At 35.0% G+C, this 23763-nt stretch overlaps 2 protein-coding genes across 5 annotated transcripts; both read right to left on the reverse strand.

Annotated features, from left to right (window-relative positions):
* Positions 1-600: 600 nt before the first annotated feature.
* On the reverse strand, positions 601-10813 carry LOC127242552 (protein ALTERED SEED GERMINATION 2). 2 transcript variants are annotated; one of them, XM_051262132.1, is made up of 20 exons: positions 10528-10813; positions 9978-10046; positions 9800-9877; positions 9318-9452; positions 9134-9241; positions 8926-9054; positions 8483-8598; positions 8291-8408; positions 7577-7682; positions 6465-6610; positions 6211-6381; positions 5987-6097; positions 5494-5605; positions 3829-4166; positions 3172-3262; positions 2441-2536; positions 1708-1778; positions 1468-1595; positions 1203-1315; positions 601-951 (listed from the first exon to the last, which is right to left on the reverse strand). In XM_051262132.1, the coding sequence occupies exons 2-19, from the start codon at positions 10023-10025 to the stop codon at positions 1234-1236; spliced, it is 2184 nt and encodes a 727-aa protein (XP_051118089.1). In that variant the 5' UTR covers positions 10026-10046; positions 10528-10813; the 3' UTR covers positions 601-951; positions 1203-1233. The 2 variants fall into 2 exon arrangements, with proteins under 2 accessions (XP_051118089.1, XP_051118088.1); XM_051262131.1 differs by having other exon boundaries at positions 10560-10811.
* An 898-nt stretch (positions 10814-11711) lies between these two features.
* On the reverse strand, positions 11712-23461 carry LOC127242744 (rho GTPase-activating protein REN1-like). Of its 3 annotated transcripts, XM_051262426.1 has the most exons (24): positions 23300-23461; positions 23130-23209; positions 22944-23012; positions 21961-21997; positions 21282-21358; positions 20647-20717; positions 20449-20527; positions 19931-20075; positions 19482-19601; positions 18505-18582; positions 17849-17904; positions 17689-17758; positions 17038-17122; positions 15799-16042; positions 15322-15498; positions 15024-15224; positions 14760-14809; positions 14235-14286; positions 14052-14135; positions 13545-13658; positions 13336-13472; positions 12838-12883; positions 12399-12545; positions 11712-12278 (listed from the first exon to the last, which is right to left on the reverse strand). In XM_051262426.1, exons 2-24 carry the CDS (start codon positions 23169-23171, stop codon positions 11907-11909), a joined length of 2553 nt encoding a protein of 850 aa, XP_051118383.1. In that variant the 5' UTR covers positions 23172-23209; positions 23300-23461; the 3' UTR covers positions 11712-11906. The 3 variants fall into 3 exon arrangements, with proteins under 3 accessions (XP_051118383.1, XP_051118384.1, XP_051118382.1); XM_051262427.1 differs by having other exon boundaries at positions 14235-14283; positions 23130-23461; XM_051262425.1 differs by having other exon boundaries at positions 23130-23461.
* Positions 23462-23763: the final 302 nt, after the last annotated feature.

The raw sequence follows: 23763 nt of genomic DNA on the forward strand, positions 1-23763 counted from the left end.
AATTGGAGAAAAAGAAAGAGGAAAAAAAAGGAAAAAAAACCAAGAAGAATGAAAATTGGGGGGAAAAAACACAGAGAAAGAAAATTGGAGAAAAAAAAAAAAAGAGAAAACCTGATCCAACCTTTATTCCTTTTCTCTTTTTTCAAATTAAAATATATAAATAAGAGTATAACAGCCAAATCTGATAAAATTTAACGTTCGAGGAGAGAATATGCAACATTTTTTAAACCACGAATTCGGAAACCACATAGAATTGTTTTGCTATTTTGCCAACAAAAAAAATCAACTCAAATATATATATATATATATAATCTATCAATGTCGATACAAAATACAGACAATAACAATACTAAGCAAAAGTGATCAATATAGAGAAATAAATGAGATCTGCAGCCAATTTATTTGACAAACAGAGCAGAACAGCAGGCACCGTCATACTGCACTACACTTTTGACTAAATACACAAATAAATGCAATCCACTTCATGACCTAAGGATAGTTCACACACTATACAGTATTAAAAGAATTGTGTTGTATTGCATTGTATCCACAGCACACACATGGATGGATAGGGTAGAGTAGGGCAGGGTAGGATATAGGTGAAACCAATCTCAAAACATAATATATCAAGCCAAATCAATCACTGTGAAACAAAACTAAAGAAAGGGTCATATTAGATGATGACATTTATACACAAATCTTTCATCATCTCTCTCTTTGATGGTCATTAAAAATGTTGGATCAAAGCGAGAGTTAGGAGTGAGAGTGAGTGTGTGAGTGAGTGAGAGAGAGAGAACCTTTTGCCTATGGCCACTACTGCTGCAAGAGCTGTCTTTGTTTATTTCTCTGTACTTATTTTTTCAGATAATAAAAGGGCTTTCTTTACATGATGACTGCTCCAGATTCACAAAACTCAGCAAGTCCACTGGCCTTGGCTGGAACCCCTCGATCCTGCCAATATAAGAAATATACAATTTGAATGCCAAAATCGATAGAATGAGGTAAATGTTATGTTAGCGAAAATGGAATGAGGTGGTATGAGCTTATATACGTTTTCCGTAATCGACTACAGCAAATATCTAATACCGCAACATCACTGCTTGCAAATATCTTGATGTATTTACGTCAATATCGAATCATTGGGGATTGTATAAGTTGAGAATTAAGACAATTTCAGTTATGAAGCCAAGAACTGCACCTACCAGAAAAGACTGCAAATGGAATACCATCAGATCAGCTCTGTGTGCACTCAAATGGATGAAAGCTTCCCTCAGCAAACTCGTGCATCCGGAACCGCTCCAGAATTTCAAAGGGCCTGAAACAAAAATGAATTGTTTATATAATGGTTCAAAGTAAAGAAGACAAAGGATGCTTCAGCAACTGAGCTTGGAAATCATAGCAATAAATAAGACAAAATAAAATTCTTGAACTGATTCCATGAGTAATCGAAAGATTCATAGGATATACAGAAATGCTTCGCGGGTGCGACACAGTCTGCGCTGATTTGCTTCCATGGCATCCAATATATTTGAAGTTTCGGGTCCTGCTGCTCCCCCAGCCACAATGGATGGGGCAGGAGAAGTTGGACTCCAGATCTACAACCATTAACTTGTTAATAAGTTAATAAGCTATCACTCATCTCAGAGATTTAACCAACTCATATATATATATATACACACACACACACACATATGTAACTCCTCCTACCTTAATGGTGCTATCGATTCCACTAGTTGCAATAACACTGTCGTGTGGGTGGGACTGTACACAGTTGACAACTGCACAGTGTAGCAAAAAATATATTAGACATAATATATGTATATATATATATATATATATATATATTAGGCGATCCACTCAGGGAGCAGAATAATGGCATTTCATGCAAAAGGTGCCAAGTTGAACTCAAACGAACATGTAGTGTAGAGAGCACCCAACATATGCAATCATGTATACACTGATGTAAGCCCAACTCATACAAAATCTAGGGTTTCATAAGGTTTGATAATCTTAAGCATTTACGTACTATTGTCAGAGAGTAAAGGCTAACAAGGAAAAATACAAGAATGTAATTTTGGTTCTATAAATAGCATCCGTACCACTTTGATAATTGACCGTACAGAGATTGTCATGTATCTCACTCATATGTTGCCCTAATGTGCTATATCCGTGCATGATACTCATTACTCACATATGTATTGTAGACCTTCAAGAATTACTTTTTGAAATGCTTGAGTGTCACACATAGATACATGATCATTAGAACGACGATGAATGAGATACAAGACCGTTTACATATACCGTCGCTTAAAGAATCAAACTCAGAATTCCAAAATGGCGATCAAAAGTCCAAACATTGAAAATTCTGAATGCAATAAATACAGGCAAGCTAACTCATTTGCCTATTTTTATTTTTAGTGGGTGGTGTATGTATGTTTACCAGCATCATCCCCGTGCAGCATCTTTAATAGCCTTCCAGTACTTTTTTCCCAGATAAACCATCTACCATCATCACTTCCACTGGCAATATATTCACCTGGTACAATAAAGAGACAGGATAGCCACACATTCTCACTGAATAGACTAAAAAATCTTTCATTGAGGAATAATGGATATGCCAAAGTAAATGATTGAGTATGCTCATACAGGAACAACCTAATCTAGTAATATATCTAGATAAGAACCTAATCAAGGAGATATGATTATATGATGACTAACAAATCTAAATAATATCAAATTATCAACTAAAATATCTATCTAAAATATATTTCAACATATAAGATATTGTTCACAAATGAACCTAGCTTAGTGATCTTAGTCAATATGTTGAAGCAATTGAGAGACATAATTCATTCTGGTCAGTCCAAATGCAATTGCCTCTTGGAGTTTAACAAATTTACCTCCTGTTATATTACACTACGTTGCACTGAGAGGCCTCAACTACAATTCAGCTTTTTGCATACAAATTCAACAATTATAAGAATGATTGCGGGGTAATTATCTCCAAACTTCACAGGTACTTGGTTTCAGCAGTTCACGATCATTGCATTATGCTTATTTCCTTAACTCGGAATCCTATTTGATCCCGTGTAATGTACATACTATTAAAAGAAAAAGTTATCTTGCAAAACTATGTTACCGAATGGTAGAAAGTAAAATCTTGAAACATACCTCTTTGGCCAATGAAACTAGCTTGTTTTATATCAGTCCCTACGTTACAATGGCCAACATATCTCTGCTTCATATCTATTGCTACCTCTGGCTGCAACATGAAAAGAAACACATTTACGATAACAAGGCTCTAATACACAACTTAAACATGAGTCAGCAGTGAAAACAGCCAGAGAGATTCATTCCTTTTTTTTTTTTTTTTAACAAGTGCCAGGTACATTCATATGAGCCAAGATTTTGAATGCTATTACAATCTAAAACATTGGTGAATAGTAAAGTTTAATATCAAAGAGATTTATGCTTGAGTGGTAAAATGACATAAATTTACAGTTAAAGATCATATGGAGAGATGGAAACTGTTTACCTTTTACAAGTTTTAAATGCTAAGGAAAATAAAAAACATAAGTTCCAAAAAAATTCTGACAAGCACCGAGCAAGGAAATCTAAAGAGGTCAGTCTATCATGAAAAACTGAAAAGTAATAATGCAAAATGAAGCGATAAATAAACCATTACAAAATTGTGCAATAGAGAGGAAAGTTCCAAGGGGCTTAAAATTAAATAGATATTAAAGTTTAAAAAATATTGGTAAATGAAACACAACACACAACAAGAGAATATATACTAAATACTTCTGCAGCAAACAAAAGAGTCAGAACCTTGTAAGGCACTTTATCACTTTCCAGTGATGAAACAGCCTGGTCAGAAGAGCCATTGGGCCTCTCACTTTCCCTTGCTGAATCAGCTTTCCTGTGAATCCTCAAATTTAAGTTCCTGGGAAGAACATTGGAGTCAACATCATGCATTTCATCAGGCATTGAAGTTTCAAAATCCAATTCCAGCTCTTCGTCATAATCTGAGTCTTCTCTGTCAGGCCCATCGAGTAAAGCCTCATTGTGTCCTTCGTAAATTATGTCACTCAGAGAAATTACTCTCCCTCCATAGGGATTTGCCTTTGATCGTTTACCACTTTCTGTGTCAGCCTTGTTGACTTCAGCTATTAACTCAAGCGCATGATATTTGTCAAATTGAAAATTAGGACTTAACCTGATATAGAACTACCAGATATGGATAGTAATGCACAATTCAAATAAAGATACTACCATTAATGAATTGCAAATCACGTGAAATTGCCAATAAAAACTAGTAACATCTGAAAATCAGCATTGCAATTCATGCATAGAGGAAGATCAAGATCAAGATCATCCAGATGTGCCAAGTGGTGACATGTGTGGGTAAAAAGGACAACTGCATTAAGGCCTGCTCAAGGTATGCGAATATTAAATGAAGGGTCTTTTGGGCCAGATAATTATCATTATCTTCAACATTACAGAAACATCCGGAAAATATTCAGTAAGTTTAGATGTTAATTTGAACTTAAAAAACCCTTAAAACACTTCCAAAACAAACACACAATCTATAAAAATAAAACCTTTTGTAACATAAAAATAACAGACTGCAAAACTTAAATAGATGCTTAGAATGCCTAGTATTATTTAAACAGAATGCGCAAAGAAAATTCACACTTTTATTGAAAGCAAAAAGCTCCTAATCTTTACAAGGTCAAGCTGAAGTTCTACTAACTCAGGTAAATTATTGCACAAGATTCCTCAACTTAACTCCTGAACTATATTTTGTCTATTTTTTGAATGACATAATATAATGTACGGATGGCCTTGATGGTAACTACGTTTGGAAATCAAGTAGTATATGTATGATAGGAGTAGGAGATGAGTTGGATTACAATATCAGAGGGAAACATATGAAGAGTAATAAAATAGAGCCTTTAGAGCTAAGAAACCAGGGAACTAAGGAATGGACTGCCCCTGAAATAGCTGATCAAACTGAGAAAACTAGGAGATTGGAGATAGAACGCTAAGCTGAATGAAGAAATAATATTCAGGCTATAATTCAGCCTTGATGGCCACTCTGTTTACTTATGTTTTCAAACTTTCTTTTCAGTATTTACCAAACATTATCTCACTTAAAAAAAAAAAAAAGAAAAAACTCACACTCAAAACCTAATTTTTATTTAAAATATTCCATCAAAAACTTATTTTCTATTCAACCTATCATATTCAACACCTATTTTCTGTTTAATTTTTTACCAATCCAAAGCCAACCCAAAATTCCAAAACACTTCCAAATTATATTTAAAAACAATGTCTACCTCAGAGATTGGAAAAGGAATGCGAAGAATAAATGAAGAAAAAACATTCATACTAAAATTCAGCCTTCATTAAGGCTTGCAAGAAGAAATAGAAATAACTGATCTTATAGATAACTTGCGAAAAATACCCTCTCAACAGAGCAGTGTTCCTAACCTGCAGCAATGGCCGTCTTAATATTACCGACCCTCTCTGCAATTGCAAGATCAGATGGGGACAGATCTTGAGCAGCTGTAGCAAATTCCAAGGCTTCCTTATGCTTTTCCAACTAAAAGAATCAACCATAACAAGAAGAAAAGTTTAGATACACTAACCGCATATCTAATGTTAAAAGCAGCATATAAATTATGCAGTTATAGATGAGGCTATTTATCTAGCAATCGAGAACCTTTTACACGTAAAAGGACTAAGTGCCACCATCTTAAAACATCTGATTAACATGACCTCAAATCAGTTCCCACCAATTAATTTATACAATATTATCTACTATTGTGAGAGATATAAGTGATTGGGTTCTCTCTCCAGGAGCATCTTATATAAACGAGAAGTTTCCTAATTAAATATGAGATTCAACATCCAAAGAAGTTTGGCAGAACTATTGGATTATCCAATGAATAGTACATATCATTTGTGTATATCATTCATTTACCATCAATAGTGCTTCTGCCATGCAAATGAGTGCCCAAGTAGATGAATGATTTATTTTTCGAGCTCGACGACAGTCCCTGATAGCCATATGTGCATCATTTTTCCACTTCCTCTGTAACAAGAATAAAACAAATTAATTGAGCAGAATAAAGTAACCGAACAAGAGAAATGGGTTCAAGTTATGCTGTTGGCTGATGAACTGTAAAAATATAGTTCTTTGGAGACCTTAAGTAATAAGGATGCACGTATGCACAGACATTCATGCATCAGTGCTGGCCCAATTTCATGACCACGACCATCCAAAATTTCATTACAAGCCTCAATTCCATGATAATAATCTGTTTCTCCCTTTAATGATTTTTCAGCAATCTGGATCAGCTTCCTGCATTTATCAAGCTTTAAAGAGCAGATACACTATCAACATCAGCCAAGCAAACTTTACACTCATAACTCAATGTTAAGTAGAGAACAATGCATACTTCTGAAGCAGATTTGTTTCTCATGGTGAAACCATTTAGTGATGCACCAGGACAAGATGAATGCCCTGCTCCACCATCAAGCACGGGGCTCAAGCTCACAAGCTTTGCAAGGTCTCCTGGTGTATATCTCATTGAACTTGAAGAAGCTGCTCATAATAAGCATAATGACAGTGTGTGAATTTTAGTTTGCCTCTGTCAATTTCTTACATGTAAGCATAAGCATTAGCAATCCCACCCAAGTTTTTCATATGTATTAAGCATAGATAATCATTGCAATGTTAAATTCAAACAGATGTCAAATGGTTTGTAGACATTGAATAGTGATTTTTTGGTGGCTATTATTACCACATCTACTATGAGCATCTTAGAAGACTTTAGTGGAACATATGTGGAGAAATCATGAACTTTCATAGGCTCATTTGGATTAAGAGAAATTCTGAGAACTTTTAGTGCCAGCAGGTGCTATCTGTCTCTGCTTTGAGAATTGGAATCTTTTGGCTGCAAAATGAAAGAAAAACAAGAGCAACAAAGACCGATGCTAGGATGAACAGAAAGGATGAAAGAATCCGAGATGAAGGAAATAAAGAATGAAACAAGTTTTTAGGAAGCCAAAGAGAGAGAAATGGGAGAGCGGAAGACAAAATTTCAAGAAATATGAAGACTTTATCAAGAAGTCCAAAGTTGCACATAAAAATACACTTGGTGTAGGGGTTTGCCAAGACATCCAATTAGCTTAAAATAAAATTCCCAAGCCACACAAGATTGCATTACAAAGGTAAAAATTCATGAACTATTATACTCGGGTCTTGGGTATCACTTTGGATAATTCATCTGCTTATAATTAGAATCTTGCAAACAATATTCTAGCTTGCATCAACTTCTCCAAATGTAGATTGGAATTGTTTATGTGAAACCATATCTAAGATTTGAGAACACCTGATCAAAACATGACTATATCTACTTGTTTTGATTATTATATTTTATGAGTAACCCACCTTTGTACTACAGAATTAAATGATCAATTCTTTAAATATGTCTATGGATGATTGAAGGAGGCTATTGTTTTATTGGGTTATGATCTACTAGAGCTAATAATGGAACAAAAATCATACCATGATGGATGTCCATGAGGTACACATGCTCCCCACTGTAACTAAGAAGAACTTCCTCTCCATTAGGACTAAAGGTAACATGGGTAAGATGAAGGCTAGTACGACCCTGCAAAGAAAAATCGGACCATATAATTGGCATAAGGCAATTAATGTGGGCTTTCATCAGATAGTGTTAATTCAACCTTGAACCTGCACATATGTATGAATAAACATACAATGTCTTGCTAATGTTACATTAATCAAGCAATAAATAGTCCAAATTTGTTGATAAATTCTTTCAAGTTCACTTCTGCAACTAGAGTAAGTGCATCAAATTTCAAACAGCAGAATAACGAGGGACTGGCATTTTTCTAAAAATCCAATATGCCACTCCACATGGAAGTGCATCATCCACCTCTCATCACATGGTTTAAAATCAAATTGCATCCAAAAAAGGCCAAAAAGGATTTATTGTTAAAAATACATGAGCAACTAATGATTTGTACACCATTTCAATTTGATGCAAGACATATTAACATTGTGTATAAAGCATTCGTTGAGAGCACGCCTGAAGCTAATGCTAACAAAAGATAAAATCATAAAAAGTAAATAATCTAAGTATCTATTGGCAGAGGAAAAGAACAATAACAACATAGAAAATAACAGAAAAGCAGGGGACTGAGTTTGCATTTTGTATCAAACAGAACTTCAATTTGTGATTAATAAGGGACTAACAAGATCAGAGAGATGCAGTGGACAAAAGTAGTTGACACAAGGAGGAGGTGGTAGATTTTTCTGACTAGATGATAGTGGCGGCAACATTCGTCTATCATACAAGCGCGCAAATGTATCACTGCAAGCATCATGGCTGATGATTAGCAGATACACTTTAACAAAATGTAACACAAATGAATTAACATAGAGTACCTTCCTCCAACAAGTAGTAAATGAGGCCTGGTTGTACTAATATCACAAGACTTCAGGGCAAGGGTCTGCTTTGGAGGATCTGCCAATGATTTTTTAGATCCACTCCGCAAATCAAGCTGCAGTCATGTATTACACAAGTCACTCAACTTTTATAGAAAGTAGGTATAAGGAATACAGTTGACATCACATCAATATATCTTTTATTTGCATATCCGAGTGTATGAGTATGTTTCTTTTCCAGGAGTTGCACCCTATTTCCTTAATTAGCTGATTTGTGGTAGATAAAACTTCAACTAAATGAATAGCTTCTATAGAGAACACCAAATAACAATAATAAACACATACAAGCCTATGAAGTTGATCAAGAAAGGGGGCATGAGATGAAGCAGGGATGAAAAAAATAACTGCAAGGGGGAAAGAAATGTAGAGGACTCAGAACTGACGAGTATATTGCGGCATTCTTGTTGGGAGGCCCCAGCAGGCGGACAAGAAGTACCCTCGCGAAAATCATGCTGCCGCAGTGTCCCATCTTCACTGGCACTCCAAACTACATTAGGGTTTCCAACTTCCACCTATTACAAGAAGCAATTATTGGAAGCGCAAGAAATATTGTCATCATATAGATGGTTCTGCGAGAAAAGAGAGATTTACAGCTAATTTTTTAACCCTCCTGGTGTGACACTGAAAAACTGCTGATGGGGCAAAACCACTCTCCTCTGGTCCACTTCTCTTCAAACGGGATAAATTGAAGAGCCGGACCTAGAATCCACAACCAATAACGCCACCAAATGAGAAAGCAGAACCCCAAATGACATGAAAAGCTATAGAGCATTACCTCAGCGTCACCTGCCCCAGAAACAACTAATTCATCTGAAGTTTCGGGAATAAATTTTGTACAGAAAATGTTAGAAGAGTGGCCTGTCTCAATGGAGTGCATGAGTTTTCGGCTTGAATAGGACCAGATATTAAGCTGCAACAAATACAACCAAGAAGACAAACTATGTTTTAATTGTGACCTGAAATCCATTTACTCTTCAAAGCTAATAAATGGAGCAAGAAAATTTTACCACAGAAGCATAGAGAAAACAGAAAGACCGCCAAAAGTACCCTTTGTGATTAAAGATTCTAAAGTTATAGCAATTCAACAATATGTTTCTATATTACTTCTTATTTCCATTGTAATTACTGATCAAATGCATTTCTCATTCATGAAAGAACTAGCAATGAGAGGTAGCTACACAACCACACATATTAGCCCATATATATTGAATATGAGCTTACAACCATCACTGAAACACGTATATGGCAGAATAACACCTGTGTATCATCTGATCCTGATATCAACATTGATCCTTGTGAATTCCAAGAGATTGCATTTACACATCCACGGTGACCCTGTGAAAGTTTAAAACAAAATGAACAATAACCTTGTGTCCTTACCAATCCTCAAATTTTGCAAGCAATGCCAGGTGGATAGCAATAAAGGAATGCATACCTCTAGCTCTCTCTCTAGGGAGAGCCTTTGTACGAGTGAGGAGTGCATTTGCACACTGCTATTGAATTCCTGAAAATGAAGTCACCAACAAGAACCACTTAAGAACACCCCAAGAATACTTGAATACAAAGATTCGACTCATCAGAAATGTCCCCAAAACAGGTTGATCTGCCCATTTTTAAGGATTTGAGAATGTAAAGTCGGTAGAGTCTACAATAACTGCAAGAACTTAACCATCACAAAGCCAAACCCTCTTCTTTTCCACACTTGATTTATTGTCACCAAAATACTCCCATTTTCTCACAATTAACCTCACTAATTCAATTACCACACACATTCTCTAAGGGTAAAAACTAAAAAAAAAAACACTTCCAGCAACACCAAAAAGGGCTCGCAACTCCACAATCACACTAAAACACAACAGCCGCACCATAACCGAACCACAAAAAGCAGCAAATCCAAATCAACTAACGATCGAGGCTGATCAACCCACCGCCATGAACACACACACACAAAAGCAAAATGAATAAACAAATTAAAGTAACCGCACTTTTTGAAAGGGAAAAAAGAACACGAACAGACATGATGAGCACCGCGCAGAGTTCGTCTGTCTATCAAGTCCGTGATGTTGCCGTCGTGAAAGCCGGCGGAGAAGTCCATTGAGCTAAACCCCCCCGAATCCAACTCAATCGATCGTCCGTCCGTCAGGTCAGGTGCCCTCCGATTTCTGGAACAGGGTTTTTTCTTCTCGTAATTTCTCAACCTTTCCGACGCAAGCACGCACCAATATATATATATATATATGTGTGTATATGTATGTGATGGGTACGATTGAGAGAGAGACGCGTAGATGCAATGCAGAGTGTATGGCGGTGGGCGCACACATCGCGGCGCGGCCCAATTAACCGTAACGGCTCGCCCATGCCCCCAGCAATATTATATAATAAAATTACGTTTCAACACCTGTTGACACGATTATGTTACTAATTTTGTCAGAATATATGAATTTGTGTGTTTAGTATTTTATTTTGATTATTATTTTTATTTGGTTTTTAGTAAATTAAAAAGATATTAATATTTTATTAATTAATAAACTATGTAAAAAAATTTAATATTTTTGCCTTTGATTTATGTAAAAGGTATATATATAAAAGTATATATATATATATGTAATGATACATATAGAATGTAATTAAATTAAAAGTTAAAAAGAGTATTTTGTTGATATTAGTGCAAAACAGGAAAGTGATACACAGACTTAAAAAAATGTTTTTTAGAAGGATGAGTATAAACTATAATTATTTATGTTAAGTGTGATTTTTGTGAAAAAATAAAATATGTATATTGACAATTATATTTAAAAAAAATATTTGGACAAACAAATTTAAGTCATTTAAAATATTCAATTTTTACTTTTTTAATAAATAAATATATTTATATGTATTCCAAATAAACCATGGATAGAGGAAGTTCAAATTTTTTCAAAAAGAGAGAATGGATTTGTAAGATTAATAATTTTCTATCTTTCTATTACTAGTAGAAAAAAACAAATGAATAAATAAACAATGGATAGAGTTCAAATTTTAGAAATACCATTATTCATTCATCCATTCTCCTAAATACGTATACATATAAAATATTAATATTTTAAAATTTATGTGAAAAAAATAAACACTTAGATACATATTCGGACAGCGATAATATATATAAATTCAAAAATTACAAAATGATCACCATACACATAAAAATACCAAATCATAAACTTCTTTTTACACAGTGGCATTAACAAAAACTTGTAATTGTCTCAATTCTAACTATAAAATATTAAAACAAACCATAACAATAATAATAATAATAATAATAATAATAATAATAATAAAATCCAAAATTTAAATTTGAAGAGAGCAGAAGAAGAATGCATGATCATGATCACCTGGAAAATGTTCTTGAAGTGTTTTTGGAGGTGCCTTTATCCCCTCCATAAGGGAGGCTTTCAGAGTTTCCTTTGTCCAAACTCTGAGGTTTCTTAGATTTCTTTCCAGCCTGGCTGTTCGGATTCGTCTGCGCTTCCCGGTTCTCCGGTTCCTGTCCTTTTTCGGATGGCCAGCCTTTGGATTCTTGATTTTTGTCAGGTGACTGAGGATTCTCAAATGATGTGCTTATTTTACGGCTCTCACCAGACCGGCTTAAGCTTCGACCTATGTTTAAGTTCTGAAGCTCATTCGCAATTTGTGCGCGCCGTTCCTTTAAGAAGTTGAGCCGGTTTGTGAGCTTCGATAGAGCAGAATTGGCACTGGCTCCCTGTTGAACAAAGTAGGATTACATATCAGTGGAAATAACAAAAAACACAAACCAAACACACCCTAAGTGTGTAATTTAGATTTTCGATTCTTTTGTATATATATATGTATATATTAGTACCGGAGGCATGCCGGGCTTTCTTGATGCTGTGGGACCAAATTTATTAGCTCCAGAGTCCATGGAGGTTGCCATGGAGATGACTGAAAGGAGCTTTGGATTGTCTGTTTGTGGCACTAATGCCATATTCGACGAGGATGGAGAATCATCCTGTTCATACATGGTCATGAATTCAGCATTGCTAGACGATAATTTTAAGTAGTCAAATATCCGACACCGCTATTAACCCCCTGGAGAGTAACAATTCGCAGCATTTCTATATGCAATAAATTTGCCATTCTAGATGAAGGTTAAGAAAGCGAAACACACTAATTGGATGGCAGAATCGAACTTAGTTAATTTTTTAAAAGGTAACTCATATCTGTTATTTGCCATCCATCGACATATACTAAAAAGGTGAGAACAATCGACTGAATCCTGGAATACTGAGGAAGATGCATACCTTACTAGTAGAAATCTTCGAAGCACCATCCCTGTGTTTCACCTTCCTGCATACGCAGAGAGAGAGAGAGAGAATAAAATTAGTCGTTACGTGTGCCAAATCTTCCTACAGCTAAAAAGGACATAGATAGTATGCATAAATGATCATTCGATAAATTGTTTTGAAACATGCCTACCAAATTCAGTTTGCAGAATTCCAATAAATTCCAGTTTCTAAAATCTAAAGCATACTTTAATTCATCACCTATGGGTTCAGATATACAGAAACTTAAAGGTGAATCGTGCAAAAGATCTGAAGTTGCTGCCAAAATCCAAGGGGGAGATAGAATTTATAATACTAATTTTCTAAAACTTCTCATGGTTTAATAATTAATACTATTCAATAATGCTTTGGAATCCCCTATATGGTTGTATTCGTGTTCTTGTCCTACGCAAAAGTCATGCAAAGGCTACGTACGCTACAAGCAGAATTGAAGGGAGAATATATGTATGTGCTTACAACTTTTGTTGGTCGTGCCACACCCTAGAGTTTTGTTCTCGTTGTTCATAAAGCTGTGATTCAAGATCGTCAGCTTTTCTCTTTAAAATCATAACATCTGCCTCTGCTCGAGTAATGTCCTCCAGCTCCGCTTTCATCTATAGACAACTAGAAATTGGTTATTAGCAGGCGTAATAAATAAACTTCCAGATACATTGCAAGAACCGAACCTTCTCACTGATAAGTGATGAAACAGATGAAGGTAGTTGTGAACTTTTCAGTCCAGCGTCGATTGTTGCCCTCAACTCCATCTCCTTGCGTAATAGCTCTTGTAGCCTCACCACCTACGTTGCAATTTCCTTTGAGTTTGTTCGAGTGTTAAAAACCAAATCCATGTTGATGTATAAGTACTTTATTTGCTGCTAATCCCGTATGTCAAATTTAAAATTCTTGATTATCACTTTGAGCCCAACTAGTGTGCAAATACGTCGTGATGATTTTACAATACCCAAAACATGAGATTTCCCTGTTTTATGGCAATCAGAGAATCCTATGGAAGCAGTGTAACATGTGAAAACTATATGCAATATGTGTGGAAAGTATATGCAAAAACCAGTCTAGACAGATATGTCATGGCTGATATATGTCGATAGTTGCCATGTAGGTAGGTGAGTGGGAGTAGACAAATAATGAAAAAAGGAAAAAGAAATTAAGATCAGTTCTCTATAGATCCTTACATCTTTCTCAAGATATAGACGGCGTTCATGCAAATCATTTTTCCGCTTATCTACAATATCTTGCAGAAGAGCTTTCACCGTAGCCTACATAAAGGAACACAAACAAAGATATAGTTTCATTATTGCTTAATCCAAACCTATGAACTGGTAAATAATGAGAGAAATAAGGGCTTAAAGGTCCACCTCATTGGGGGTTCCGATATGCAAATCCATTTTAGCATGCCACTCAGCCCTACTAGGTAAGGGGCAAAGTTAATGTGATTGTGAGGAAAAAATATGTAAGAACAAAAAGTGAAGGCGAGGAAAATATAAGCTGTTTGTGCACATCACACGGATGTAAGCAATTTTAAATGTGAAAACACCTAGGTCCTCCCAGATGGATTGAAAATAGTTTTCGCACATTAGTGATTTTTTTCTAGTTCAGGGCACCCAAGTATATACTACGATGCATAGTTTGATATAAAACTTTTAATTTGAGAATGTGTCTGTCTTATCAAGTAGAAGGAATTCAAGCTCTCCTATGTAAAGCGGTAGAGCATAAACTGACCATATTGCTTTGGTGAAGTCACCTAACATTAGATGGTAAATAATGCTATGTTGTGAGTTTGATTGATACATCAATAATGAAAGGAAGATTGAAAAAAAGAGAAAAAGAGAACACTTATACTTGGTGTTAGATTTATGATAGAATGTGAAAGCATCACTCACTCATCATCATGGGATACTTCACCGGATTCCCCAGAAAGGTTCTTCTTCCCCTGGATGGACTCAAATGTGTCATGTGAGTGTTCTCAATTGTCTCAAATAATAGAATATCAAATTCAGTTGTCATTTAATGAAAAAAGGCACGGCTGCTGATATATTAGTACAATTAGAACGGGAAATTATAAAAAGTTTTCTTGGCACTGTCTGGCATCAAATTTCCTTTCTGGAAAAGAAAAGAAAAGAAAAAAGAACAGATTATACACTCACCGTAGCACGCCCTAGAACCTGGCGTTGTCTGGCACTGCGGGACGATCCATGTGATAATTCAGAAGATACTTGTACCAAGGATGCTTCAGAGGGATCATCCTCAGTTAGGTCAGAGGAGTTATTTGATTGGAGCTTTGCTCTATCTGGACTTGAAGAATTTTGGTTGGGAGAGTTGCAATTAGATCTAGCACTTTCGGAGGCCTGCATTTATTAATGGATATAGGTCAAAACTCAACGAACTTAGAAGAAAATTGAATAGGCATTAGCCAAAGTAATCTAAAGTGGTAGTTTTAGTTGCCCTTGATTCTTCTTCTTCATCTTCTTCATCGTCTTCATCCTCATAATCAGAGCCTTCTGTCACATAATCATCCTCATCCTCATCCTCATCCTCATAGCTTTCATCGTCTGTAATTTCGTCACTCTCCATATCACTCTCATCTGAGTCAGTATATGGTTCATGGGTCTCAGCACCATCCTAACAGAAAAGAGGGTAAATCACATCCAAAGGAGATATTCATCACTTCTTTGCAAAAGACATAGCCAAATCCCAAAGAATTGACTACAATATTTCCACCATTACCAACACTGACTTAAATATCAATTAAAAACCAAACTAAGACCAAACACATACACACACATATATATAACCAAAATAAGATTCACATGCATATAGAAAATCAACATGAAACATCGACACAATCTATCAATGTTGATAAGTCGGTTCACATAAGGAGGCAATCGATAATGACAAAAGAGTCACAAACTTGAAGCCTACCCCAAATATGTTGTCATATTCATCAATCAGTGTAATAACAATTGCTTGCGCATGATTAGCTGCTGCAGCAGCCTGCAAAAGTTGAGCAGAGCTATCACCTCCCATATCAATATGATTATCGATATCACATTCACCCGCAAGAAGGGGGCGAAGAAGCAATGGCGCCATGCACGCTGCCACAGCTGATACACTCATTCTGTTCACAGCCTTGTTTGATGCCACTACTATGCACATTTCAAGAATTCTGATATAGAGAAACAGAAAAAAGGGTATGAGGAAAACACAGGGCATTATAGTAAGTTCAAGGCTAGAAATCGGAAATGAAAGCTTTTCCAGAACTTAAAGACATCCAACAAGACACCAAATGACTTTTGTTGACTGAAAATTTTGATATGAATTGAGTATGAATATCAAGTAAAAATATCCAAAACCATCGCCTCTTTTAGAGTTAGTTATCAAGTATCACATATTTGATTTGTAGATACCCAAAAAATGCAGTAATTAGGGTGATTGATGAGATTTATTTCTCAAAAGATATGATTCTCCTCTTTTCTGTGTGTATATATATGCATCCCTATTTGTCGTAATAACCACACCTTTATTTTTTTCTCATGCCAATTTGGTCGAGGAGATTCACATCTCACTATTTTAGTTTACAAAGCAAGCTACCTCAAAAGTTGTTCTCTTTGGAAATTTTCAATTCCATGCTTTGTCGAAGACATGAGAACCAATCAAGTTTTATGTAATTTGAGATCAAACATTAACCTTACACCATTTTCCTCATTTTGGGGAAGTTGGCTCCAGGTAACTCAAGCTAACAAGAATGCCTTTACAACTAGCAAGTTGATGAATTTGTTTATCTAGTGGATTTTGTAGTCTTGGATATGAAAGGTCAAGCATGGCCCTGATTCTAGATAGACCTTTTTCTCTACCAACTTCAAAACAAGGAATACTAAGGGTGTGTTTGTTTGGGGGTTTGAATTTTGAGTTGGGATTTGAATAGTAAAAATTTTGAATTTGAATAGTTGTATGATGTGATATAAATAGGTGATGATGTGATGTTTTGAATGTAAAATTGATTTTTAGTATAATATAAAAAATGAAAAATAGGTGTTTGATTTGATGTTTTTGGGGGGAAAATTTTGGATGAATAGTGGAATTTAATCCAAATCCATCAAACGAACACACCCTAAATTTATCAATAGAAATTGCATTTTCTAAACAAAGATTTCAAATTACCTTTGTAATAAACGGCGATTTGGCTCTGGAAATGTTTCACATATTGCTGATTGCATTGCATCTACTCTCTTGCTTCGTTCAGTTCCTAATTATTATATTGAGTTAATTGCTTAACCTAAAGGAAAACGGAAAGGAAAGGAAAGAAAAACCCTGATATAGTTAATTACAACAGATTTCAAATGCCACAATACTTTTAACTCTTGGACCATGACAATCTTATCCATATAGCCATTACAAAAATGTATAAGTAATTGCAAAAAAAAAAAAAAAAAAAAAAAGGACTCTTAGTTATACAATCATTAAGGAAATTGGGAGAATGACAATACTTCACAAACTACTATAATGACATGAACAGATTCAAGCACCGAGGATGGGAAATAATATATAATGATAGAAATCTGATTAGAACAAAAAAAAGGGCCGGTGAGGTTTGGGTGGGGTTGGAGATTCAAATTTAACATGGAAAGTCTTTCCCTATATCCACAAACTCATGTTGGAAATGAGTACCTTAATGTTTAAAGCTCTACTCCAAAGGATTTCTAGTGATGTGTATATTATAGTTTAAATTGGTGAACTTCTTTCATTATATCTGGACTTTTAGTCTGCCTTCCAGGAGGGCACTTTTATTTTGTAGGAAATATGAAAACTTACGATAGGCTTCAACAAGAGCCTTGCAGCAAGAAGCAGGAACAGGTGATGAAGGTAACTCCCGAAGAATATACTGGTCAGGATCGGTAAAAAGAAAGCATTCAATTCAATCACAATATAGGAAAATGACAACATGGTGTGTTTCTAGAAATAAAGAATATACCTTTATACAGTCACCAATAACATGGGCATCTTCATTTGGTGAAAAATCATTTTTCCCTGGATATGATTGAAGTAGGGATGAGTGGATTATGATGATTTGTACTTGGATACATCTTATCAGATTGACAGTATGAAACACAGGCATGCTTTATTGCCCAAAAAACCTCTGCACATAGATATTTTTCCATCCTAAATTTCTAGTCTTTTTGCTTGGACGCACCCCTCAACATAGAAAGAAAAGAGGTACACAAACTAATCAACGAAAACCAGGAACATAAGGACATAGAGTAGCACTAAATAATGGCATTGTTACAAAGCATAGACATTGGCGTGTGTGAAAAGTGGGATTCTCTCTTTCTCAAAGGATGATTAGCTCTCGAAACTTTCAGGAACACACACAGCATCCTTTGAAAAATATTTTGGAAGAATAACGGAATAGCAGTGTGGGTTAGAACATTGGAGGAATTAGAACAAACCTTTGTGATAATTCTGAGGTATCATTAACAATATAGGAGTATTTTAAAGACATTTCACGAAATGAAATAGGTTCTTGCTTAATATTCTGAAACAAAGAGTCAAAGAAGGAATCAACTGTTTTAAAATTAAACTGCAAAGAAGAACAAATAGGTCAAGGAATGTGGCATTAAATAAACAAACCTTTCTCATATTCTAATATTCGACGCTCTACTAGTTCTACATCTGCAGCTTGCCTCAAGATGCCTTCAGTTTTGACTCCTAAAACAAGAGTTAAACAAATTAATCGAACTTAGGAAGAAAATAACCAAATTCTTCCTCATTCTATAAGCACAGGAGAAGAATGTATTGTGATCTTTTAAGGATTAAGTTTTCAAGACAGCACAAGAAATATGAAAATGCAGACTACTCACACACGGAAGATGAAGAGATTTCATTCTGATTTAAATGAGAACCATGGAGTCCAATGCTCACCATAAATGTATGGAACTCCATCTTGACTAAACCCAAAACACAAACATGCAAGATGAAAATTTTCAAGTTGTAACAAAGGAGTCAAGAAATTTGGGTATAATACTATTGTGTTATGAAGCTAGCATACACTCATGTATTGTGTCAAAGATGTAAGCGTTAAAACTCAAATAGAATCAATAATGTCAAACAAGTTTGTCATCTTTTGAACCCACTTAGCGTGGGGTGGATTAATGCAGATGGGTGACTTATTGTTGGATGTAGCCATTTCCTTTTCTACACTGTCGATTCATTCATGAGAAAGATAATAAACTCAAATCAGAACATCACTTTTAAATTAGAGTATAATGCTTAGTTCCATGAGTAAACCCATCATAATCTAATTATTAAGTTCTTTTATCCAGTAAAATCACCACGGCACCTATCCAGTCTTTGTAATCTATGACTATCAAAGATCATTCGTATTAGCAAATAAATATAGAACAGAAAAGCATACTTCTGGGGTACTGTTAGTGCATCTCATACAACGCATAGAACAGTTTGGTCTCTCTTCACTATTAGGATATTTGATAAGCTAAATTTTTGTTTTATTCAGTCTTCCTGAGGTTGAATTGGGAAGAACAAGTTCAGAATGCAAAGCACTGAACAGATTCAGCCACCCCATTTAAGTTCACTAGAAAAAGGCTCACCATGTTCTTCCACAAATCTAAGAGCTTTTTCCAAAAAGGATGGTGTGCCATCTGTATCTTCTAAAGCAAGCAAAATTGGTCGGCCAAGTACCAAGGACTTAGCTGGTTCTTTGTCTTTGGCTATAAAATACAACGAATAAGATTTGGATTAGTAACTAAAATATAGTCGTCTAAAAGTGACATTATTGTATTGATAGTTTTTCATCCATTAAAAACAGTGAAAGCATACTCTCAAATTATTATGATAAGTTCAGTCTACAAATTTGCAAAATTGAAACGTATATGAGACATAATCAGTCTATATGTTTTCAGTATTAATGAGACTCTAAGGTCACTTGAATTTGAATATTGCGGCTGTCAGCAATCTTTACACAAAAATCAGTACTCTAGAGAAACAATGTTTAAGCAACATGACAAGCAGCTACATATTCAGTTAATGAGAAGCTTACATTGTTCAGAAGAAACATCATCTGAATTGAAATTTTCATTCTTTGATGCACCATTTTGACCCGCAACAGGACTAGCACTAGGGGCATTTGCAAGGGCTTCCTCCAATGCAGTCTTCCACTTGTACAAATCCTCCAGTGTTTCTGCCTGCACTAAACAAAATCCAGCAATAATTCCCGGGGGAGCATAAGCTTATGATCTGTCTAAGCCTTGAGACAAAACAAAGCTAAAGACAACAACCATCTCAATTCATCTATGTTTGATTAAAACTCCTTTGAGAAATATAAACTCTATAGGCTAAACAACAATAATAAACCCCATCCATTTCCTCTTAATCTAAATTCAGGTCTACCTACCATTCACACTTTTCTGTTCTTCCAAGATGCATGAAACATGGTAATGAAAAAGTGAGCTTGAAGACTAGAAGAAGATGCAGATTTAAGAGAATAAATAGCAATAGGATGCTTTACAACTTAAAAAATAAAAAAATAAAAAAATAAAAAAGTGATCAGTACTGAACCTTGAGGGTGAAAGACCGTCCATCACGACCATCGGAGAAAGCCACCGTGAGCAATTTCTTATCTTCTTTTACTACCACACTAGAAACAACCAAGATGTTAAGACACTCTATGGTTATCTATGAAATTTCTAACCAAGCAGTAAAGATACATATATATCAATAACACTTGCAGATGATATATTTTGGAAAAAGGACAACCTGCCTGAACTGTTGAGATCAATGCCTCCAAGGGTTAAATTGACTTCACCGCCTTTTTGAGGAGCCGCATTCTGAGAACAAAATAGAAGGCCAAGAATAGAAGATACTTCATAAGAAGAGAAAACTTTTCAAAGAATATAGTTTTACTTGTGAAGGAATAAATTTCACATTCTTGGCTTTAAGAATGAACTGACCAATGTAAATTAGATATCAATATTTCAGTACAATAGAAGAATTCCAAAAATTTGGGTGATAGTTTACATAACTGTATACAAACAGATTAAGAGTGCCAGCAAATTTCACAGCTCACAGCTGCCTATATGGATACAGGAACCAGTAACCATACACAGAATGTGCCAACATTATAGTATAATCTCAAGTATATGATAGTGAAACACTTCAAATATCCATCTTATAGTACATTCAAACACGGACGAAAAAGGCAAGACGTGTAACAAATCAGTAAAGTTATATCTAGTTCATAGAGAAAAATCAGAAACTAGCAACAGTCCCTTTTATTTTTTTGGAAGGTATGAAATTTTACTTGTTAATATAGTTTAGAATGCAAAAAGTAATAGACGAATATTAGTACCAAAGCTAGAGCAAGAGTGAAACTTAGAAAACAAGCAACTTACTGGATCACTTCTGTAGAACACCAAGGAGGTTTGAGTTAAAATAAACCACCTTTTCTTCCATGATGTCCATCCAATCCCTGCATATAAAGCGAATAAAAAGAAGTTTAATGGGTATTAAAGAGGAAATAGGACGAGAATGGCCCATAATAGTGAATATTAACAATTTAGAATGGAAGCAAACCACACTTTTGCTTACTTTGCTCTACCTTATTTAGCAAGTAGATTTTTTGGGTACATGAAAGAAAATTTTCATACAAATACAATAAGCGTGCCTTGTGAAGATAAACCCTAAATGCTAAATATCAGAATTTTATTGGATAATACAGATTGTATCAGTAACAGTAAATACATTGAATTACGAGAACATAAATGCAAATTGTGTGTACGCAACAGCAATTAGATACACTCTATCCAGTTTCACAAGAACAAAGCCATCCTCATAATTTATTATGATGGCGGATGAGCTGTCAAAAAAGTAGATAGCAATATGGAGCTCATTATAGCAAAAAGAACGGTATTGGTGAAATGAGTTTGCTATATATTTTTGTAAATGTTATTACCTCAGCTTCAGCAAGTAAGAATGCATATTCGAAGATGCACAACAGAGTAAAGATGGACATACACACAGACATGTATTCATTTATTTTTGTAATGACCAGAGGAAAGGTCAAAAACAGACCTTTAGATGACAAAAATAGCGGGCCACTCATATAAACCTGCAATGTGATAAAAATTACAAAAATCTGTATAAGCTGTTTATTGCATTGCCGAAATCAGAATTTCTAGAATAAAATGACAAAAAAACTGAAAAAGTTGAGTAGATTGATAATAATTTCATATAAAACATCCGTGGGATAAATTATCAGTAAGCATATTCGAAATCCACTCCATGAAATGAAGTAGCCGAACACATCTCTTTTTTGGCTTAACAGGCCTAAGTCTATCCAGGAATTCGTTGTTCACATCCACTTCAAACTTCACAGCAAATCACAGCTTAAAAACAATAAATTACAGTCATCTTAGCTGACACCTGAAACTCAAGCGTTAAGAACCTACTTCAAAAGCCTTTGATACTTAAAGTGTAGAACATCATATCCGCATTTCTGACAAACTCTTCCCCGAACTTCAATTTGTCTCGATTGCTAAATGTCAAGATGCGAGAGATTGCTAAATGTCAAGATGCGAGAGATACATATATATATATATATATATGAATTGTTAATAACTGTCTCACCTAAAAGTTTAAACTTAAAGCATCAAACTTATTTATTTATTAGGGAAGGTGGATATTCGCCACATACAAGACCCCGGCTCTAGTACAATATTAAATGACTGTTGCAGCGTAAAAAGGATACCATCGCTTATTTATTTATTAAGGAATCAACCTAACACACACACACACAAACACATACATATATATATGTAGCATAGAGAGTTCCACAAACCTCTTTTCACATTTTAACTATCCTTCCTAATGAATAGATTCCACAGCTTTGCTGTTTCCATGATAATGGAACTTCACTATTCGAATGCAAGCATGATAACATGGAATTTTGTCAAACATACTAATTACTATACGTTTCCATATTTATCTCATACAACGCCCTTAATTGAACCAGAGTACATCAACCCTAAAAAAATAATGATTGGATCCAAAAGTACCTTGCTCCCGCCATGAACGGCGGGGCCAGCTGTCGGAGACGAGTCATTTACCCCGGCGTTGCCCTCCGCCTGAAACAGATAGACATTCGAAAAACGAAAAAAATTGGAAACAAACACACGAAATCAGAGCTAAGATCCGGCCATGATTACGGTACAATCATGCCTTGTGATAAATTAAACGCTCACCTGCGTGGAGTCTGGCGCCGCACCCGCATTCATGTTGGTCATTTCTCAAATATTAATGGATTGCCTCCATTAAAGGGAACCTAGAAGAAATGCATGCACACATATTCCCCAACGCACATCATGGAACAATTCAATTAAATTAAATTTATAAATCAATAATGGCGGATTACGGTGGCGGAATGATGGTTACTGTGTGTTGGGGGCATTGGGAAAATCCGAAGGCATTGAATTGGAGGCAATACGGGAGAAACATTCGTTCGTTTGAGGAAAGCGACGATGAAAGAAGACAAACAGAGACGGGGACACACCTTATTCAATCCTTTTGTTTTGTAAACTGCGATTCATAGGCTATGTATGTGCAGAGGCGTTTATTCTTCTTCTTCTTATTATTATTATTATAGAATAATTATAGAATAACTTTATATAATTTTATGGATTCATATTATTGATTGTGAAATTTTTTCATATTCGTAATAAAAAAACCAATAATAAATGGTATAAAAAATTTTAGTTTAGACAAAAAGATTTTTAACTAATAACAAAAATATTACTATTTGATATAATATTTATGGAAAAAAAAATTGATATAATATTTTTATAAACATTAATAATAATTTAAAAATATTGTATAAAC

Source organism: Andrographis paniculata, unplaced genomic scaffold (genome assembly GCF_009805555.1).
Source record: "Andrographis paniculata isolate CXL003 unplaced genomic scaffold, ASM980555v1 Contig87END, whole genome shotgun sequence".
Taxonomy (NCBI): domain Eukaryota; kingdom Viridiplantae; phylum Streptophyta; class Magnoliopsida; order Lamiales; family Acanthaceae; genus Andrographis; species Andrographis paniculata.

Coding starts and splice junctions, on each gene's coding strand:
- LOC127242552 (XM_051262131.1), bottom strand. CDS start 10,637: ATGGACTTCTCCGCCGGCTTTCACGACGGCAACATCACGGACTTGATA. Junction 6,382..6,464: donor GAAACAAATCTGCTTCAGAA/GTATGCATTGTT, acceptor TGCTCTTTAAAG/CTTGATAAATGCAGGAAGCT. Junction 1,779..2,440: donor GCTGCACGGGGATGATGCTG/GTAAACATACAT, acceptor TACACTGTGCAG/TTGTCAACTGTGTACAGTCC.
- LOC127242744 (XM_051262426.1), bottom strand. CDS start 23,171: ATGACCAACATGAATGCGGGTGCGGCGCCAGACTCCACGCAG. Junction 21,359..21,960: donor GCTATTTTTGTCATCTAAAG/GTCTGTTTTTGA, acceptor CTTTATATGCAG/GGATTGGATGGACATCATGG. Junction 12,546..12,837: donor CGAAGATTTCTACTAGTAAG/GTATGCATCTTC, acceptor ATGTATGAACAG/GATGATTCTCCATCCTCGTC.